The following is a 21,294-nucleotide window of genomic DNA, read 5'->3' as shown; positions in this document are numbered from 1 at the left end:
TCACCATCCATGGAGGGGTTTAAGAGGTATTTAGACCTGGTTCTTAGGTAGATAGGTTAGTGCTAGAGTTAGGTTAAGGCTGGACTCCATCCTGAGGGTCTATTCCAACCAAAATGATTCTATGAAAACTTGACGTGTAGACACATTTAGGATGTTTTTACATTACCAACAAGCTGAACGGAGCAAGCAATAGAAAGCAAGAAACATTTAGATTTCCAAACCATTCTTGCAGTCAAATCAATTTGATATTTACATTAGTTTATTGTAGGGCAATTTCTAATATTAGTTTAAATGTGCAATATAAGCATTAGCTTGAAGCACTGGCTTCGCATTCGCAGCATAAAGAAGCAAATGGCTTCTTTGCTGAACTCCGTGAACTCCTAGATGAAAAAATGATTGTAAAATAGAAAGTATGGTTTCATAACCTTGTTCATACTTCTAAATTTAAATGCATGATTATCTAGATTTGCAGCAGCCAAAGGGCTAAGTGAAACACCCGGCTTTTGAGCAAATGAACAGGGTATATGCAGAATCAAAAGCTATAAAAACGTTGCCTTGAGCTGTTGCTGCATTAAGAGGAACAGAAATAGTCTGCAATTGGTAAAATGCTGCACCAGAGGTGTCCTTAGTCCTCCTGTGCTTTCCAGGGATGTTCATTTGTGTTTCCATATGGACATATACATCCTGTACATTTCACTATTTTAATATAAAGTCATCTTGGTAGTGATGTTAAAATGTTTTTCCTCCCTTGACACAAGGTGAAATTCTACAGCACAGCAACATGGGAAAATGCATTAAGAACGAAAAGTCAGATGAACAGTAACTATTATACTGGACAAAGTTATAAGCTACAGCTGCAAAGAAAACCATAGTGTACTGACCATGTGTGTTACAACATAATTCCCTATCAAAAAGGTGGAAGATAACAGACACAGCAGAGAACAATAAAACTTTATAATGCATCATATAGATACATTTCAGCATAAGTTCAACAAAGAAAGTACAAGTGGGTTGTTAATCAGTGTTGACAACAGGACAGGTCATCTCACAGACATGTTTATTCTGGGAAATTCAAAGAAGCCAACTACAGAATCCTAAGTTTGTGCCATTAAAGCATTTATCTTGTTACCACTGTCATCAAGGAAGTGTTTATCAATCACTTTTGAGCTTTTGCAAGGTGATCAAATTTTCTTGGAGTGACAAATTTTCTGCAATTTAAGGTTATTATGGTATGAAAAGAGTCGGCAACTGCTCACACGAAACCTCCTCATCTGTAGCTGGATGCACCTTCCTCAGAGAGGGATGAACATGCAAAGGGTACAGATGAGTGATTACAAAATAAATAGTGGCTTCGCTTATCAGATCAGGTTTGCTTATTTTCATGAGAACTACCGCCATCAATCAGGAATCAAGTGGCTCCTATTCACATCAGAGTGAAACAACGATAACTCGATACATAAACTCTGAAACAGACATCATTTGAAGAGGAATAAGTAGGTGTTATTTTTTTATTGACTTTGTTGTATTGCTTTAATAACAACAACAACCTCATTTTAAAGAGCTATTCAACTTTTCCCAACCAAAAACCACGTGAAAAGCTGTCTCCCAGCCAAAGCATGTTCTAAACTCCCACAGCATCTTACATAAACCCACAGCTGAATGTTTTCAATTCACTCCACAAGACATTCCTTCATGCAACTAAAATCTCAGAACTACTTGATCCTAGAATCCTAGAATCAATCTGGATGGAAATGACCGTTAAGATCATCAAGTCCAACCATTAACCTCATACTGTCAAGTCCACCTCTAAACAATGTCCCTAAGAACCTCATCTGGAAACTGCAAAGATCTTAAAGTCTTTCCCATATAAGACAAATTCTCAGTGAACTGTTGAATATGTCATGAGGAAAGAACTTGGTCCTCCACACCTACACCACATAGAAGCTGGAACACTGACTTTGCAACGTTCAGTATATTGCTCCATTCAAAAATAAGAGTCTCCAAAATTAATCTATGGAAATGTCCTTCTTGCCAGTAGGTCTGTAAATAGTCTTTCCTCCAGCATTGACAAATACAATCCTGACTACTTCATTTCCTTGCATGTTTCTGCTCCGAAGCTCATTGCTCTGGCCAGGCAACTCCAGCTTTTAAATCTCTCCTCTTTTCTGTGATACCAAATATCTCTTGGTTTTGCAGCAGAGGGTTTTGCTGGTTTGTTCCCACATCATCCCAGAGCAAGGTGATGGAAGTTGCCCAGTACCTGCTGGGCTGCTGAGCTGCAGAGACTGTGGCCTCTTACACTGGCCAGTGCTAATTCACTGTTTGCTGTGCTGCTGTTCAGCGAGACCTGGCCAGGCTGGATGGGCAGAGGAGAACCTGATGAAGTTCACCAAGGGCAAGTGCAGGGTCCTGCCCCTGGGGAGGAACAACCCCCGGCACCAGCACAGGTTGGGGTTGAGCTGCTGGAAAGCAGCTCTACAGAGAAGCACCTGGGAGTTCTTGGGGGACAACAGGGTGACCGTGAGTCACCAGTGTGCCCTGTGGCCAAGAGGCCAATGGGACCTGGGGTGCATGAGGAAGAGTGTGAGCAGCAGGTCAGGGAGCTCAGACATCTCACTGTCACTCCTGTTCAAGCACTCCCAATTTTCTAAGGTCTGTGCTGATGCTCCTCCTACCTTGTGCTCAACTTGCCCAGAGAAGTGCCTGGGGTGCATGAGGAAGAGTGTGAGCAGCAGGTGGAGGGAGGTTGTTCCTCCCCCTCTGCTCTGCCCTGGGGAGGCCCCATCTGCAGTTGTGGGTCCAGTGCTGGGCTCTCCAGGTGAAGAAGGACAAGGAATTACTGGAGAGAGTCCAGCGGAGGGACACAAAGATGCTGAGGGGTCTGGAGCATCTTTGTGATGAGGAGACTGAGAGAGCTGGGGCTGTTGAGCTGGAGAAGAGAAGCTGAGAGGGATGTGATCAATGGATCAATATGTCAGGGTGGGTGTCAGAGGATGGACCAGACTCTGTTCAGTGGTGCCCAACGCCAGGGTGAGGGGCAACGGGCACAGACTGAAACACAGGAGGCTCCATGTGAACATGAGCAGAAACTTGTTTGCTGGGAGGTGCCAGAGCCTGGCCCAGGCTGCCCAGAGCGGGTGTGGAGTCTCCTGCTCTGAGACATTCAAACCCCCTGGACCCACCTGTGTGATCTGCTCTGGTGACCCTGCGTGAGCAGCTGGGTTGGACTGGGGATCTACAGAGGTCCTTTCCAACCCCAACAATTCCTTTATTCTGTTTCCCTTATCCTGCAGAACACATCTATCCATCACAACTTGGTTAGACACACACGTGAATTAGGCATCTGAACTTCCATTGTAGTGACAAGAGATCATGATGTGCCTAAACCAACTACTTAAATACAGGCATTTAGCACTATTTGAGGTGCCCAAGGTATCTCAGATATCTAGACAGGCATGGCAGATATAACATAGACCCCAAAGGATATTGGTGTGGTGTAGAGTGGCAGCTATAGGCCAGCTGGGAGGCAGAATCATCGAATCATCTCGGCTGGAAAACACCCTCAAGATCATTAAGGTCAACCATTAATCCACCCCTGGCACTGCCCCATGCCCCTGAGAACCTCATCTCTGTCTGTTCAACCTCTCCAGGGATGGTGACTCCAGCACTGCCCTGGGCAGCCTGTTCCAATGCCTCACAGCCCTTTGGGGAAGAAACTGTTCCCCAGATCCAGCCTCAACCTCCCCTGGTGCAACTTGAGGCCATTTCTCCTCATCCTGTACACTGGAGGTTCCTCAACAGCACCAGGTGTGAGGAACCTTATCAGGCCTTGGGACTGTGTCAACCACTAGCCAACAGCTGGTTTTCAGCTCTTGGCCAAGTCATGATGTCTGACTATCCCATCATAGAGGAGCTTCATGGAAACTACCAAAACCAATGGAGAGTAAACTGAGTGTGTTGCAAGTTCAGGGTCAGGAGTGGTCTCATGTATCTGCAGCCACACTGAAAACTGGCCATTGCAAATGAACGATAGCACTGTAAATCTATAACTGTGTAAAATAATCTTTATCCTCATTCTTCCCACACAAAACCCTCCCACTTCCCCCCCCAAAAAACCTCATCACTGTAAAATCAGTGCAGAAAACCAAACAAAAAACAAACACACAGAGAAAAGCCAATGCTGTTTCAGGTTCTGATGCTCCAATACCTACATCGGTGAAACCAACAGTATGTTTGAAGTGATCAGCTGGAGGATATGAGTAAATATGCAATAAAGCATATGGATAAACTCTCCTATTGTACAAAAATATTAATTCTTGTGGAGTTACACCAATAGGGAATTTAGTCCAGCTTGTTGATCACTTCGTTGCTTTACTCAAAAAGAAATTTTAGATGTTTGGTCAAATTCATGTTCTTCAGGCCAAGTCTTTTGTTAAATAAACAGAAAATGCCGTTTGACAAAATGCAAAGAATAATGAGGATTTGACCAATTCAAAGGTAGTTTCACTCATTTAACTGAGCGTCTTCTTCAGACCTTCAATAGAACATATTTTCTATGGCTGCAGTGTGATCCAGACCCTCCTCTGAGCATCATAGACCATCCCCTTCAAGATCTCCAAAGTCTACCCACCTACAGTTTTATAGGTTCCAACATTTCCAGAAAGAGGCAGTTCTACAGAGCAACAGATTGGGCAATGGGTTCGTTTCAGCTGCCTAGATTTTCTATATTTATTCTAAATTTTAACTTTTAAACTTAATCACTTCCTCTTACAATGCTTTTTGAACTTCTGAGACACATTTGCAGGCCCCAAAGCAAACAATTAGCATGGCTTGTTTCTTGTTTTTCTTTGTAAATCTGGCTTTGGTGCAGTTATTGTTTTATTTGATTTGTTTTCTCAATCTGTTGACCAGCTGGTTTAGATTTCAGAGGGGGTTTCTATCAGCATCACAACACACTCCTGCAGAGAAACGTTCCAAGATTATACCAAGATTACAGCCTTTACTAAAGGCCACATTTTTCATGTCTTCATAAAATATCCACTTGTCTATATTCTTGGCTCTTTGAGCCATTATTACTCTTTCCAGATCACAACTATAAGAGCAAATGACAGTGACTCTCCTACCACCTTCTCTTGGTTATAACAAACCAGGAGCTTCGTGTCTCCTCATCACCCAGCACCTCTGTCAAGAGCTCAAGACTCAATTCATTCATATTTGTTGACAGAGTGGCCCTTTAGTTGCTTTGTGGAAGGATTTTCCCCTGTCAAATATTTGCTTTCGTAACAAATCAATAGACCTGTGGTTTGCTCTCTGTGCACGACGTTCATTTTATGTGCTGTCCTACACGAGGATGCAGAGATGTCGGCGTTTTGGGGATGCTACTAATATAAGTCAAACATGAAGGGAAGGGACTCAGTATATTCCTGGAGTCTGAAAACCCATTGTCACTACTTGACAAAACAAATGCAGGCCTATGCTTCAGAAAAAAATAAATACAAAGGATTTAGATAATTCATTTGAAAACCAAATCCAGCCAAGCAACTGTCTTGAAAATTGAGTAACCTCAGGTTCAACTGTATTAAAAAACTTCGGCTTCAGGCAAAACTGATGGAACAGCTCATTCGCAGCACTTTCACCGAGCCCTGGCCCTCGTTTGATGTTGTTCTGATTACACTTACATTGTGTTACAATTTATTGGCAGCACTATTGTTTTATAATATATATTACCACTAGCAGACTCTGTCTGCATTCGGCTTCATCAACAGCTAAAGATGTGTGGCTCAATGCATATTCATCGCTGTCTCGCCATTTCTCAGCTGTGAAAACAGCTGCATGAATCAGCAACAAGTTTTGCAACTTAAAATAGATGTAACGTTGCAGGAAACTCGGGCTCAAAGCGCATTACAATTCTCACTCATAGGCTGGTGGGAGTTGGGGACGTGCTGCACTTAACTATAGTATTTCTCCGCTCAAGCATAGCACTACCCTAAAGGTAAAGGCTCCATTAGCGGTTCAGTTTGGAGCAGAAGAGCGTTTTTGTAGGAAATCTCCTGATCACTGTCACTTTGGTTCACATTGCGTAGCAGTCTGGGGATGGATGAACCCAATTCTTGTTGATGGAGCTAAACTAGAAAGGCACCATTAACTTCCATCTGCTGGTGGCACATGGTTTACAGGACCAAACTGCAGCTGCTGAAGAACTTACAAAGGGAGTGGAGCATCTCCCGTGGGAGGAAAGGCTGAGGGAGCTGGGGCTCTGGAGCTGGACAAGAGGAGACTGAGGGGGGACTCATTCCTGGGGATCAATATGGAAAGGGGGAGTGTCAGGAGGATGGAGCCAGGCTCTTCTGGTGACAACCAGTGACAGGACAAGGGGCAATGGGTTCAAACTGGAATACGGAAGGTTCCGCTTAAATATGAGAAGAAACTTTTTCACAGCGAGGGTGGCAGAGCCTGGCCCAGGCTGCCCAGGGGGGTTGTGGAGTCTCCTTCTCTGCAGACATTCCAACCTGCCTGGACACCTTCCTGTGTAACCTCATCTGGGTGTTCCTGCTCCATGGGGGGATTGCACTGGATGAGCTTTCCAGGGCCCTTCCAACCCCTGACATTGTGGGATTCTGTGAAATGCATATATTGTGTTCTGGATCCTCAGTATAAACTGGTTTTGCAGATCTGCTCCTCTAAGCCCATACAGAGTGTAAACAGAGTTGACCACGGCTCTTTGACCTCTAGAGAGGAGCCAACGCTGAGGTCAGCCTGTCCCAGAGGCAGGAATTAATGATATAAACCTTGGGATTGGACGTTTTTTATCCTCAACAAACAAAAATGTTTCCTTCACATTAACGACCCTACCTGTCTTCATGAAAATAGTCATCCAGCAAACAGATCATTTTCTGTTTGGAGGCCATTCGTAGCCCTCTTCCAGATCCTCAGCTCAAAAAGACATCTAAGAGCTTATGCACAATTATTCAGTGAACAAATGTAGGGAAAAAATGTTCCTGAAAAGGGTTGTCAGGCAATGGAACAAGGCTGTGATGGAGTCATTGTCCCTGGAGGGGTTTAAAAGGCATTCACATGAGATTCTTAGGGATATGGTTTAGTGCTAGAGTTGGGTTATGGTTGGACTTGATGATCTTGAGGGTCTCTTCACACTGGAATGATTCTATGATTTTAAATAAATAAACTACATTTGAGGTTTATTCATTCGCTGTGCCAAAAAACTCATACGTACTGGTATTTATTTTAAATTACTGCAATAATAAGGATAGTGGATGTATTACGTTCACATTAAAATAATGTAATGTAAAATATTTAATATGAAAAAGGATTCCTAAACATATTGTTTGCTCAGTGTATTTCCAGTACAACCATCCTACTGCTACTGAAAATATCACAGTAGATGATATTGTAGACTTTGTTGTTGATAATAGATAGAAACTGCATATCCTCTAGGAATTTCAGTACATATTTGTGTGTTTCCTTAGTTCTGTGTGTTTCCTTAGTTGGCAATACAGCCCCTTCCCCTTCCTTCAGTGCGAAAACGTGATCACTTACAGAGTTCTGCCTAATTATATAAATGTACTAATTATACACACTTTTCAAATGGTGATAGACTTCAAAGTAGGTAAATTTTAAATTGTGCCATTAAGAAAATCTATTTGATGATGGAAAAGTCTGTAATATCATACTGCAATCGTCTACACCGTTATTTCGCTTTCAAGTCAGTATTAATTTAATGACAAATTACAGCAGAGAACAGGAGAGCTGAGAAAGCAAACTGAAAGCTGAGATTTGCAGCGTGTTGTTGGTCAGCAGATGTTAACAAAAAGGATCAAAAACCATTTGGAAAAGCAACGGTTCTAAGGCAAACTATGAGTAGAAAGGAGTTCTGCATGATAAATGTGAATAGCAAACCTTCAGGAACCACTCCATTAACAAAGATAAACACCTGCAAGAGTGACTTATCCCCAAGTGTTCAGCTACTCCTGAGAAAATACCCGTGTCATTGAAAAACTAATTGACATGCACAGTTATCACAGTGCTAAGAACGACTAGGAAATTAGTTACTTGCAGTTCAGAGCATCTCTTCGCATGCAAAATATCGCCAGCTGCATGTACAAACCAGGCCAACCAGCGCACACCAGTGTCATCACACATTTATGGAAAACAAATTGCACATGCACCTCATGTTCATACCTTGGTACACGCTTCCGACTGACACAAACTCACTCTTCAAAACATTCTGTAACATGAGATATTCACCACAAACCCTGGTTCTCCAACACAGCTCTTCCATGAAGTTATAAAACAAGGGAGTGCATGAAAGCTGATATTCTTTTAACACTACGTAATAGTTACTCTGCCCATTGCTCTGATGTTCTAGGTGTGCAATTTATTTCACAGAATCACAGAATGGACTGGGTTGGAAAAGACCTCAGAGATCATCAAGTCCAACCCTTGGTCCAACTCCAGTCCATTGACTAGATCATGGCACTAAGTGCCATGTCCAATCTCAGTTGAAAAACCTCCAGGGCCGGTGAGTCCAGCACCTCCCTGGGCAGCCATTCCAATGCCTGACCACTCTCTCTGCAAAGAATTGCTTTCTAATAGCCAGCCTCAATTTCCCCTGGCAGAGTTGAAGCCCATGCCCCCTTGTCCTATTGCTGATGCCTGGGAGAAGAGACCAATCCCCACCTGGCTAGAACTGCCCTTCAGGTAGTTCTAGAGAGTGCTGAGCTCAGCTCTAAGCCTCCTCTTCTCCAGACTAAACAAGCCCAGCTCCCTCAGCCTCTCCCCATAGGGCTTGTGTTCCAGTCCCTTCCCCAGTCTTGTTGCTCTTCTCTGGACCCGCTCCAGCACTTCAATCTCTTTCCTGAGCTGAGGGGCCCAGAACTGAACACAACACTCCAGGTGTGGCCTCCCCAGTGCAGAGTACAGGGGAAGGATCACTGCCCTTGTCCTGCTGACCACGCTAGTTTGGATACAGGACAGGATGGTGATGAGAATTTCTATATCTCTGCTGTCAAACCTGGATCTTGCATTATCAGGACCACAATGCAGATCAGACAGCAATTAAAATGCAGGAACGCTACAGGACACTAATCCCTCTGCCTTTAGTGAAATAATAGTTTATGTGGCAGGGAAGAGACAGAATCCATCTTCACTGAAAAACAAAACGGTGTATAGAAAGAGAAATGGTCTTCTCTCACACAAATCCCAATGTCAAAACAAATAGTCTTACTAACTCATGAGCTACCACATTTAATCAAAGACATGCATGGAATGGCTTGATAGAAGTACCTGATAAGCAGCAGGAGGGTGATCCTGAGTTACCAAGCTCAAATATTGATCAGGACTTTCCCCCAACATTCAAGAACTCTAGTGTCTGATATTTTGGCTACATTTCAGGGTATGTGGTCCAGATGCACTTCAATAGCTTTAAGATCACGGCCGTTTGTTCTAGCCAACCCACGTAAAAAACAAAACAAACTCTAGAAGAGATTAAAATTGTCAGTGCATAAGTAGCTGGTTTTCTTTCTGCATAGTGAAAAATGACTCACCAAAAATATTTATAAAAGCTGGAATTTAAAGCAAATATAATGCAAGTTCGGTATTGGAATAAGGAGTTCCAGTAGCAACACAGAGACAACGCAAAGAACAAAAAGTGATTTTGTGTGAGTAGATGACATGTTTGACCTCTGCTTACACATGAAGCAATTCCATGTCATGCTCAATGTTACCTTTTGATATTCTTCCTTAGATCTCAAGGCAGCGTCCATCTGTTCCTGAGAAAACGTGTAGATGGCCGAGCGATACTGGGTGCCAATGTCATTACCCTGTCGCATTCCTGGGGAGAGACAAAACACATCGCACCGTGAGGATCAGCCTCCCTGCCCAAGTGGGCTGCAGGTGCTAATCCAACAGACCTGAATTCAGGACATCCCATACATCCGGATTAGCACAATCTCGTCCATGCATACTCGGTAGGTATTTTTAGGAAGTCCAAGTCTTTCTTTGCTTAAAAAGTCCTGAAAAGATCCAAGTCTGAAAGCTCCTTTTAAACGACGTGCAAATGAAATGTGAGCATTTTACATTTTGGTAAATGACCATGAGCCAGCACTGGGCCCTTGTGGCCAGGAAGCCAATGGTACCTGGGGTGGGTTAGAAGGGGGTGGTCAGTAGGTCAGAGAGGTTCTCCTGCCCCTCTACTCTTCCCTGGGGAGACCACACCTGGAATCTTGTGTCCAGCTGTGGCCCCTCAGTTCCAGCAGGACAGGGAACTGCTGCAGAGAGTCCAGCGCAGCCACCAAGATGCTGAAGGGAGTGGAGCATCTCCCGTGGGAGGAAAGGCTGAGGGAGCTGGGGCTCTGGAGCTGGACAAGAGGAGACTGAGGGGGGACTCATTCCTGGGGATCAATATGGAAAGGGGGAGTGTCAGGAGGATGGAGCCAGGCTCTTCTGGTGACAACCAGTGATAGGACAAGGGGCAATGGGTGCAAACTGGAACACAAAAGGTTCCATTTAAACATGAGAAGAAACTTATTGGGGGTGAGGGTGGCAGAGCCTGGCCAAGGCTGCCCAGGGAGGTTGTGGAGTCTCCTTCTGTGCAGACATTCCAACCCGCCTGGACACCTTCCTGTGTAACCTCATCTGGGTGTTCCTGCTCCATGGGGGGATTGCACTGGATGAGCTTTCCAGGGCCCTTCCAACCCCTGACATTCTGCAATTCTGTGATTCTGTGGTACATCAGACAGTAGCGAAGTACACATGTAAAACCTTAAATCACCAAGCTGCGGCTGCTGTAATCAAAAGTACTCTTAAAATATTTCTTTTGAACCACGCAAATGGCTACAAAAAGTTTATTTTACCAAGTGCTTAAAAATTTTCTTATGCTGGAGGAGTATTTCTTAATGAGAGAAAGGTTCAAAATACCCTTGAAGATAACAAGTTATTCTAGTCTATTCACAAAGCGATGATCTTGCTAGAAGATCATGCGTGTATCGCTAAATTAACTCTGAAGTTATCAATTCCTCGCATCTTCACCACGAGTTATGTGGTGAAAATGACTCTTTCGAAGCTCTCAAATCAGAGCTCCCAAGGAGTCTAATGAAGAATTATGGTAAGGAGAAGTTTTAAAGAAAGTCTGGCTGCATTAGTACTGTAGAACAACATTCCTACCGCGTTCACAGTTTTTCTGAGTTTGGGAGAAGTAGAACATACGTAGTAATATATAGTTATATATGTGTATACATGTAATCTCTACTAAATTCTACTTGCAACCTATATGTGGATTATGTGAATGGGAGAAGTATACAATTGTTTTATTTATATAATACATCTAAGATAAGGAAAAAAAACCAAACCCCTAGTTTTACATACTAAGTAACTCCTTGAAGTTGTATCATAAATGAGTAAATTTGGTACAAGGATTAGCCACTTTACTGCTGATAAATGTAATCCCTTCAAAAAGATTAGTTCTGTGAAGATGCTTATGTCCAAATTTCTAAAATATCAGATGGATTCTACCTACAAAAATATAAAATACTGGGCCAAAGCAGCAAGAAGGTTATTATCCCCTTAGGTGACTATTCCAGATCAGCTTCGGCACCATGTGGTCCTGGGTAGCCACAGAATCACAGAATCACAGAATCGAGTGGGTTGGAAAAGACCTCAGAGATGATCAAGTCCAACCCTCGGTCCAACTCCAGTCCATTGACTAGATCATGGCACTAAGTGTCATGTCCAATCTCAGTTGAAAAACCTCCAGGGCCGGTGAGTCCAGCACCTCCCTGGGCAGCCATTCCAATGCCTGACCACTCTCTCTGCAAAGAATTGCTTTATAATAGCCAGCCTCAATTTCCCCTGGCAGAGTTGAAGCCCATGGCCCCTTGTCCTATTGCTGATGCCTGGGAGAAGAGCCCAATCCCCACCTGGCTAGAACTGCCCTTCAGGTAGTTCTAGAGAGTGCTGAGCTCACCTCTGAGCCTCCTCTTCTCCAGACTAAACAAGCCCAGCTCCCTCAGCCTCTCCCCATAGGGCTTGTGTTCAAGTCCCTTCCCCAGTCTTGTTGCTCTTCTCTGGACCCGCTCCAGCACTTCAATCTCTTTCCTGAGCTGAGGGGCCCAGAACTGAACACAACACTCCAGGTGTGGCCTCCCCAGTGCAGAGCACAGGGGAAGGATCACTGCCCTTGTCCTGCTGACCACACTAGTTTGGATACAGGACAGGACACCATTGACCTTCTTGGCCACCTGGGCACACTGTTGGCTCATGTTGAGCTTCCTGTCCATTAGTCCCCCCAGGTCCCTTTCTGCCTGGCTGCTCTCCAGCCACTCTGTGCCCAGCCTGGAGCGCTGCAGGGGGTTGTTGTGGCCAAAGTGCAGGACCCGGCACTTGGCCTTGTTGAACTTCATCCCATTGGAATCAGCCCATGCTAGAGCAGAAATTTTCACTTTGCCATAATAAAACGTATTAATTTTGAGTTTGGTGCTTTATTGTGAACTTGGATGAGAGAAAAAGCTGGAGCAAGTGCAAGCCCAGACAAACTGGAAATGATCACGATTTGTCTTCGGACAGAAACCCCTTTGAAGATTATCACCAACTCTCAGGACGACGAAGATGAAACGGTCCTGCTACCCCCTAGCAAAGGGCAAGGGGTAGAGAAAAGCCTGTGGTACTTGGGGGGAAAGATGCTATAAACATACTACTACTTATTAAAACGCGGTAACTTTTTATCTCTCGTACTTTCCAAGTAAACAGAAAAATGCTTTAAAGGATAGTACAACAAACAAATGAAATCCGACTGAAATATTGATGAACTGGAAGATGCAGAAGTGTTTTCAAAGATGTGTTTGGACAAAAAGTGCATTCAGTGACCGACAGCGCACACGAGTGAATGTGATTCTGAAAAAGATTATGGAGTTTTCTGATGATCTGGGTTATTTTTTAACCACTAAAATGTTACAATATTACACAGAAGAACAACAACTCAGTTCTTCATCAATACTTAATAGTTTGGTCTGCAAGGCAGAGAATATTTTGCTTATTTCTTTGCAAGTTATTTTCGGGTTGTAGGGAGCTCTTGTAAAGCCAGAGCTACTGAAGAGTGAGATATAAAATGAGTACGGGCCAGCAGAGCATTAGTTTTGCCAGGATATGTTAATGCTGATTGATGTTTGAGCTTAAGCATTAGCATTCTACAAATCTATTTATTGCTTAACAAACTACTTAATAGCCAACTAGGGAATAGATTACAAAAATCTCTATAAATGGAGGATCGCTACATAGTGTGCCAGTTTCTAGCATCCATTTGAAAAGAATGAGTTTAGCAAGAGCTCATGTGCATGGTGCTCTGAGTGAGAAGATAAACAAGACACTAGTGGTGTCCCTCAGGGGTCAGTGTTGGGTCCAGTCCTGTTTAACATCTTTATTGATGACTTAGATGAGGGGACTGAGACCATAATCAGCAAATTTGCTGATGACATCAAGTTGGGAGGGAGTGTCGACCTGCTGGAAGGCAGGAGGGCTCTGCAGAGGGATCTGGATAGACTGGAAAAATGGGCTGATCCCAATGGGATGAAGTTCAACAAGGCCAAGTGCCGGGTGCTGCACTTTGGCCACAACAACCCCCTGCAGCGCTCCAGGCTGGGCACAGAGTGGCTGGAGAGCAGTCAGACAGAAAGGGACCTGGGGGGACTAATGGACAGGAAGCTCAACATGAGCCAACAGTGTGCCCAGGTGGCCAAGAAGGCCAATGGTGCCCTGTTCTGTATCAAAAATAGCGTGGTCAGCAGGACAAGGGCAGTGATCCTTCCCCTGTACTCTGCATTGGGGAGGCCACACCTGGAGTATTGTGTTCAGTTCTGGGCCCCTCAGCTCAGGAAAGAGATTGAAGTGCTGGAGCGGGTCCAGAGAAGAGCAACAAGACTGGGGAAGGGACTTGAACACAAGCCCTATGGGGAGAGGCTGAGGGAGCTGGGCTTGTTTAGTCTGGAGAAGAGGAGGCTTAGAGGTGAGCTCAGCACTCTCTAGAACTACCTGAAGGGCAGTTCTAGCCAGGTGGGGATTGGTCTCTTCTCCCAGGCATCAGCAATAGGACAAGGGGCCATGGGCTTCAACTCTGCCAGGGGAAATTGAGGCTGGAGATTAGAAAGCAATTCTTTCCAGAGAGAGTGGTCAGGCATTGGAATGGCTGCCCAGGGAGGTGCTGGACTCACCGGCCCTGGAGGTTTTTCAACTGAGATTGGACATGGCACTTAGTGCCATGATCTAGTCAATGGACTGGAGTTGGACCGAGGGTTGGACTTGATCATCTCTGAGGTCTTTTCCAACCCACTCGATTCTGTGATTCTGTGATTCTGTAGGTAATATATTCAAAAATCACTGTTTTGAACCAAATTGGCTTGTTTACAATTAGTTCTCCATTTCCGAAAAAAAAAATGTATAGTACTGGGAAATATGTGGGTGTTTGGGTTTTTGTTGTTGTTTTGTTTGTTTGTTTGTTTACTGTTTTAAATTATTTTTTATTAATACTGTGGATATTCCTGTTTCTTATTGACTTCAAGACACTCTGGAGTGAGACTGGAAGGGACAAAGACCTACCCAAGCTGCATCTCAACAGAAACTCAAACTCTTTAAAGGGGCAACTCTTTGCCCCAGGAAGAAGACACTGAAACTATGCAGGAAAAAGCACTGCCCAGCTGAATAGGAGCAGGGATAATTCCATATATTCTAATTATTCAGATGGAAGGAGAACTAAGTATTTACCGCTTTGATGCCAAAGAATATGGGGGAGACCAAATTAAGTGATTCCTGTCCAAGTGCATTAGAAGATATCAGTGTTGGTAAGAGAGCTTTTCAGAGCCGTTGCTTTGATCGTTATCTACATTTTGGCAGATGACAGTTTTTCCAGTGGCAATGTGTTTGTAGTGCATGGCAATTTAAATCTGGGATTTGGAGCATCTGGGAGACCATCACAGCTCCCCGTTCTTTCCATCTACCATCCTGTGGCGACAAAGTTCTGCTTTGCATGAGTCAGAACAAGCGCTGAGCTCTTTAGGGCATTTTTTGATTAATTGGTGTTTTGGTCTTTGCTGGCACAGAGAAGAGATTTTATGTTCTCTGGAGTGGTCCAGGCTGAGAACCACCGAGGTGCTTTGGTCAGCCAAAGCCAAACTCCTAAATATGATCCATGGCCAACATCTCAACCCATTTAGAGCTCCAGATGCCTTCATCCTCCCTGGATGGAGACAAGAGCTTACAAGGACTGGCCAGCACTCACACTGTGCTTTGGCTTTATGCTCTTTGGCACCACGCAGCCGAATCGAAAACCACGCATTTCTGTATTTTGCCAGAGGTGTGGAAGTTCCATGCTTTTCTATCAGTTCTAAAATCACCCTTTCTATCTAAACGTCTCTTTGAGGAGAGATTTTAAAGGCTGTTCTCAGCATTGCAACTGATTTTCCTTGTCTTGGGTATCAATGGCCTCTGAACTCTAGGGTGTTTGTTCGTGTTACTGGTGGACGTGTACCTGACCACCCTGGCACGGAGTCAGATATTTGCCTTTTTGCACCACTGACAACACTAAAGCGCAGCCAGATGAAACTGCATGATCTTGCAAATCCTGAGCTGGCCAAGAGGATTTTGGTGTCAGAATCCTGGAAGACCTGTCGTGAAGGTCAAGGATTTGCCTCCTCTCTGAACCTTAGAGTCATAGAATCAAATCAGTTGGAAGAAATCCTCAGGATCATCAAGTCCAACCATAACATAGCTCAAGCACTAAACCACGTCCCTAAGAACCTCATCTAAACGCCTTTTAAACCCCTCTAGGGATGGTGATTGCACCATTTCCCTGGGAGGCCTGTTCCAATGCCCAAGAACCCTTTCCAGGAAGAATTCTTTCCTAATACCCAATCTAAACATTCCCTGGTCCAACTTGAAGCCACGAGATACAAATCAGATGGATCACCTAGACCTTGGCTTCCTCCACATCACAGCAGGGACATTGGGTAGCCATTGGAAGTCAACCTGGTTGTCTCTAGTTATAGAGATTCCAATCACCACTGGGAACAAGTCAACTGGGAACTTGTGACAAAGTGGACCAAGTCTGATGCTATGTGTAAGAGGATGTTCTGCTTTCAGGCCTCCAGAGGCTTTTCTTCAAAATACCTGTAGGTGAGAAATGAGCTTGAGATCACTCAAAGTGTATCTACTGGTCATAACAGCTGCAGATAAAGCTTTTTCTGTGTTATTTCACTCTTTAATTGCAAAGTTCCTGAAAGAGTTGGTGAAGGTCTTTCTTCCTGTCAGAGACCTCATTCCTCGGTGTTAATATATATATTTATATATATATATATATATATTTTGACATCTTTAAGAAGCAACTTGATTATCATCTCAGCCTGGAATGAAAAAGTTCATGCCCTACTTACAGATTTCACAATACATTATATCCTTGAGGAAAAAAGATATCTACCCTAAATTCTATCCCCAAATTGGCAAGTTTTGCATAGAGTGACTTAAGGCATCCTGTGGAAGAACAGTTGTAGGCAATCAGCATTTCCTTGCCTAGAAGACCCAGCTGCTCTGAAGATGTAAAGCTGAAGCTTGGAAGGAATTATTCCTTCTTTCAGTAGTGAAGATTAAGACAAACCTGATTCGCTGGTTTGACTTGGAATTAAAGAAAAATCATACGTATCTCTTAAAAAGGGAGTTTGGCACAGTTGAAAAACATCTCAGAATAATCATAAAATTCTTTGAGAAGAGGTTTTTATGGGAAATCTGATCCTGAAATGCATCCATTAGCGATAATAAATATTGCTTTAATCCATCCGATCCAGAATGTCAAGAGCTTTATTCATTTTTCTGTGAAGATGTAACAAAGGTAGTGGTCATTCAAAGTACTTCCGAATCTCAATGCTTTTTTAAACTTCTGATTGCGATTTGCAATAGGTACTGGATTTGAAGAGTGTTTAACAAATGAGTTTAAGTTAAGTCCTATTTAATCACGTGGGATGATGTAGACAAGGTGAATGGCTTGAAGCCTGTGGAGATTATTTGTGCTTTTAATTGTATTGCTATAAACGTAGAAGAAATTCGTTAGACCTTCTTTCAGACAAAGACAAGATTGTTAAGCTCAGTCATCCTACCACAGCTGTTTAGTAAATTGAATTTCTTACCTTATTTGCTACTCAATGAGTTAGTGGATCTCAACAGGTAAGTCTTGCCAGAGGGTTTTAAAAAATCAGTGATGGACCCTTGAGAAATAAGTTTGTACATGTGAAGTGCATTACAAATAACAGCAACGGTGGCGAGTGATTATGTCTATGCACATGGAATTTGTTTTATTTTATTATCTTGTAGTCTTTGCGGGTTAGATAATGTATGAGCTACTTATTGTGGGAGAGTTAGGTACAAATTCATTTAAGTAACAAGTAAAAATAAATGACATTTTGGCTTGCGTGATTGATCATGTTAAGGGTAATTTTTACAATGTATGTTCACTCTTCATAGCTAGTGGATGGTTTAACAGTGCAAGACAACCCCTGAGTTCTAGGAGGGGCTGTTTTTATTGCACGGTCTGACCTCCTTAACTTTAGAATTTCATTACTGGCTTTGTGCAGCCCTTTGATCTTTGGTATATCTTTGGGGAAAACATATATCTATGATTTTGTCCTGGATGTGAAGCTCTCATGTGGCTTTAGGTGCATCGTTCCGATGAGAAATGCTCTCCACTATCTGAGTGTGGCCTTATTTCCCATCTGGATTTTGCACACTTTGGCTTTCAGTTGACCTACTTAGTTAAGCAACTTCGGCAAGAATAAAGAGCCTGATTTATGCAAGTTATTTCTCTATATATGTATTTCTCCATATATGTGTTTGTAAATCAGAGTCTGTTCTCCTCTTAATCTTCCCTTCAATAAATTAATTAAGCTGTAATGTAATGTTGACATCTGCATATATTAAATCACAGAATCACAGAACTGACTGGGTTGGAAAAGACCTCAGAGATCATCACGTCCAACCCTTGGTCCAACTCCAGTCCATTGACTAGATCATGGCACTAAGTGCCATGGCCAATCTCAGTTGAAAAACCTCCAGGGCCGCTGAGTCCAGCACCTCCCTGGGCAGCCATTCCAATGCCTGACCACTCTCTCTGCAAAGAATTGCTTTATAATAGCCAGCCTCAATTTCCCCTGGCAGAGTTGAAGCCCATGCCCCTTGTCCTATTGCTGATGCCTGGGAGAAGAGCCCAATCCCCACCTGGCTAGAACTGCCCTTCAGGTAGTTCTAGAGAGTGCTGAGCTCAGCTCTAAGCCTCCTCTTCTCCAGACTAAACAAGCCCAGCTCCCTCAGCCTCTCCCCATAGGGCTTGTGTTCAAGTCCCTTCCCCAGTCTTGTTGCTCTTCTCTGGACCCGCTCCAGCACTTCAATCTCTTTCCTGAGCTGAGGGGCCCAGAACTGAACACAATACTCCAGGTGTGGCCTCCCCAATGCAGAGCACAGGGGAAGGATCACTGCCCTTGTCCTGCTGACCATGCTATTTTTGATACAGGACAGGACACCATTGGCCTTCTTGGCCACCTGGGCACACTGTTGGCTCCTGTTGAGCTTCCTGTCCATTAGTCCATCCAGGTCCCTTTCTGCCTGACTGCTCTCCAGCCACTGGCATTCTCCAGCCACAGAAGGCTAAAGCAAAACATACTTTATTTTATTGGCCAAATCAGGGATTTCTTTGGAAGACTCAACCCTCCAATGACTTGAAAGTAATACTTAGACAATATTCCTTATCTTCTCTCCATTTAAAAATAATAAAAGAATGTAATGGCATCATTCGTCAACCTTGCTGTTCTCAGAGGATTCCAAGCATAATGGAGATAAATGACTATGGTCTGTTGGAGTTTTCTGTGCCACCCGGTGAAATTTTAAAGGGCAGTTCACAGCTCTTATTTTCATCATATTTTTTTCTGTGATTTATAGACTTTCTGCAGCTGTCGTTTATTTTCTTATTCCCGCAGAAACCTCGTATACCGATTGGTCATTTTCTTTTCCTCAATCAATCCTTGCTAAGTTAAGACTAATAAAACTCCTTCTTCCAGCTCATCATGTAATTATTTAGTAAAAATCAATTGCACCATGTCATCCTGGCTTGATGTCATCACTCACTGTAATGATTACATCTATACAGCTTTAAAGTTGCCAAGGGAAAGTAAAACTCTTTATAGCCTATGATTAAAGGAGAAAAATGTTAATAGAAAAGAAGTTAGTTCCAGTGCTGTGGATTGAGAGTTCTTGATGATTTTCAAGGTGCTGGGGTGCAGGACAGATAAATGAAATATAGAAGAGTTTCCTCAGAAGGTTACAATACATTAATGAGCTTGCACATATTAAAGGAACTTTATAATTATACTGTCAATAGACTAAGAGGTTTGCAAAGCCGTCAATATACAAGGTTTTTGGTGTTAAGAAGAAAACTATAGCTTTGGTTTTCCCTATTTGCTTTGGGATCAAGACAGGGAATACTTTCCCTATAAATTCTGACTTGCAGATGTACTTAGAACACCACGGTTATAGCAATGCTTTTAATATCTGGCCTTTAACCTTCATAAAACCACCAGAATACGGGTTTTCTGGTGTAGCTTTGACACTACAACAGAATCATGGATTTGATGGGGTTGGAAGGGACTTGTGGAGGTCTCCAGTCCAACATCACTCCTCAAAACAGCGTCAGCTACAGCAGGTTGTCCAGGGCCTTGTCCGCTCCAGTTCTGAGTATCCCCAAGGACAACGACATTACAAATTAATTAGTTCCTTAAGATTGCTGGAAATGTGCGCTTGCAGCCCAGAAACTTAATGGTTAATTTTAGGTAAGTTTTTAGACTTTTTATGTCAGAAACAGACAATAGGACCTTTGAGAAGTGCCTCCTCTTAAAAATATGTCAGAGGCTGGATGGACGTAGGATGGGAGTCAAATCTTTTAACAGTATTTATTGGTGCAACTGGAACTAAGCTTCCAGGTTTAGGCAACCAAAAGCTGACCAAACATAGGTGCCTAATTTGGGGTGAGCCAACCACGTTGACTAGATCTTCATTGAGCTGAGACACTCCATCTCTATGGAAACACCTACATTTAGGTGGGTTGATCTCAGTCTTTAGACCACCTGAGATGTCTATGCTGGTCAGACAAACCTGACCAAAGATCTTGAGAGGTCTTGAAGATCTTGATAGTCTTCAAAACCAAAAAAATGCATTGAGCAGAGATGCCTGGAAGAGACTCCTTCTCCTTTCTCTTCGTTTATCTGTTGCTCACTAACGTCTTGCCTAAATTTAGGCATGTGTTAACACTATTAATCTAAACCTACTATGATCCACCAGGTGTTATTGCAATAGTAATAAAAATAATTAGTGCTAATAAAAATAACGGTGTTGTCGTTTGCTTCTATCAGCAGATAAACTCATGGGACACTGCTCTCTCAAAACACAGACGAGTATGCTCTTATAAATATGCAAGAGCAAATTGCAGGCAGAGAAAAACAGCCGTTCACTGAAAATATTGTTGTTTAGAATAGAGTCGGCTTTGACCTCTTGTACCTAATTATACACGAAAACAAAGATTAAAAGCCTACTAATAATCACCATAAACTATGATTAATGAAGCCATGCTTCAGTGCCTTAGATTTGTAGACCCAAGTACAGTAAATTCACTAGTGGGTTATTTGAAGAAAAGAATATTTGGTACTACTTTGTTTTGACTTTGTCTGTTGTTCCTTGTATAAAGATTAGGAACAGTCCATCAATAAAGTCTGCAGAAAAAGGCCTTCTGGGGTTGCTCTTTTCTAATTTGCTAAATACAAATGCAAATCCAGCTGCTGTTATTCATACCACATACCCAGGGATATTTGGACTTCATGGATTTTTGAAGACAGTCCTAAGCATTGAGAAGTCTAGCTTTTCCTTCAGCAGTTAAAAACCAAAAGCCTGAATTAAAAGGAAACCTAGAATGTCATGAGTTGGAAGGGACCCATGAGGATCATCGAGTCCAACTCCTGTCCCTGCACAGGGCAACCCCAAAGTTCACACCATGATTCTGAGTGTTTGGGTTGAAAGGGACCCTTGGAGACCAACTAGTCCAACCTCCTGCCATAGGCAGGGACACCTTCCACCAGCCCAGGTTGCTCAAAGCCCCGTCCAACCTGCCCTTGAACATTTCCAGGGATGGAGCATCCACCACCTCTCTGGGGAACCTGTTCCAGTGTCTCACCAACATCATGGGGAAGAATTTCTTCCTTATATCTA

At 43.2% G+C, this 21,294-nt stretch overlaps 1 protein-coding gene across 5 annotated transcripts in view; it reads right to left on the bottom strand.

The window, feature by feature from the left end:
• MSRA (methionine sulfoxide reductase A) overlaps nt 1-21,294 on the bottom strand; it is a 303,524-nt gene that overhangs the window by 99,960 nt on the left and 182,270 nt on the right. For all 5 annotated transcript variants that reach the window (XM_065055610.1, XM_065055612.1, XM_065055611.1 and 2 more), the window contains one exon: nt 9,741-9,847. In XM_065055610.1, the coding sequence (XP_064911682.1) occupies nt 9,741-9,847 (107 nt within the window). The remainder of the gene's footprint in view (nt 1-9,740; nt 9,848-21,294) is intronic.

This window comes from Columba livia, chromosome 3 (assembly GCF_036013475.1).
Source record: "Columba livia isolate bColLiv1 breed racing homer chromosome 3, bColLiv1.pat.W.v2, whole genome shotgun sequence".
Taxonomy (NCBI): Eukaryota; Metazoa; Chordata; class Aves; order Columbiformes; family Columbidae; genus Columba; species Columba livia.
Note: the sequence above shows the minus strand (reverse complement) of the source record. Positions and strands in the feature narration are given on the sequence as shown.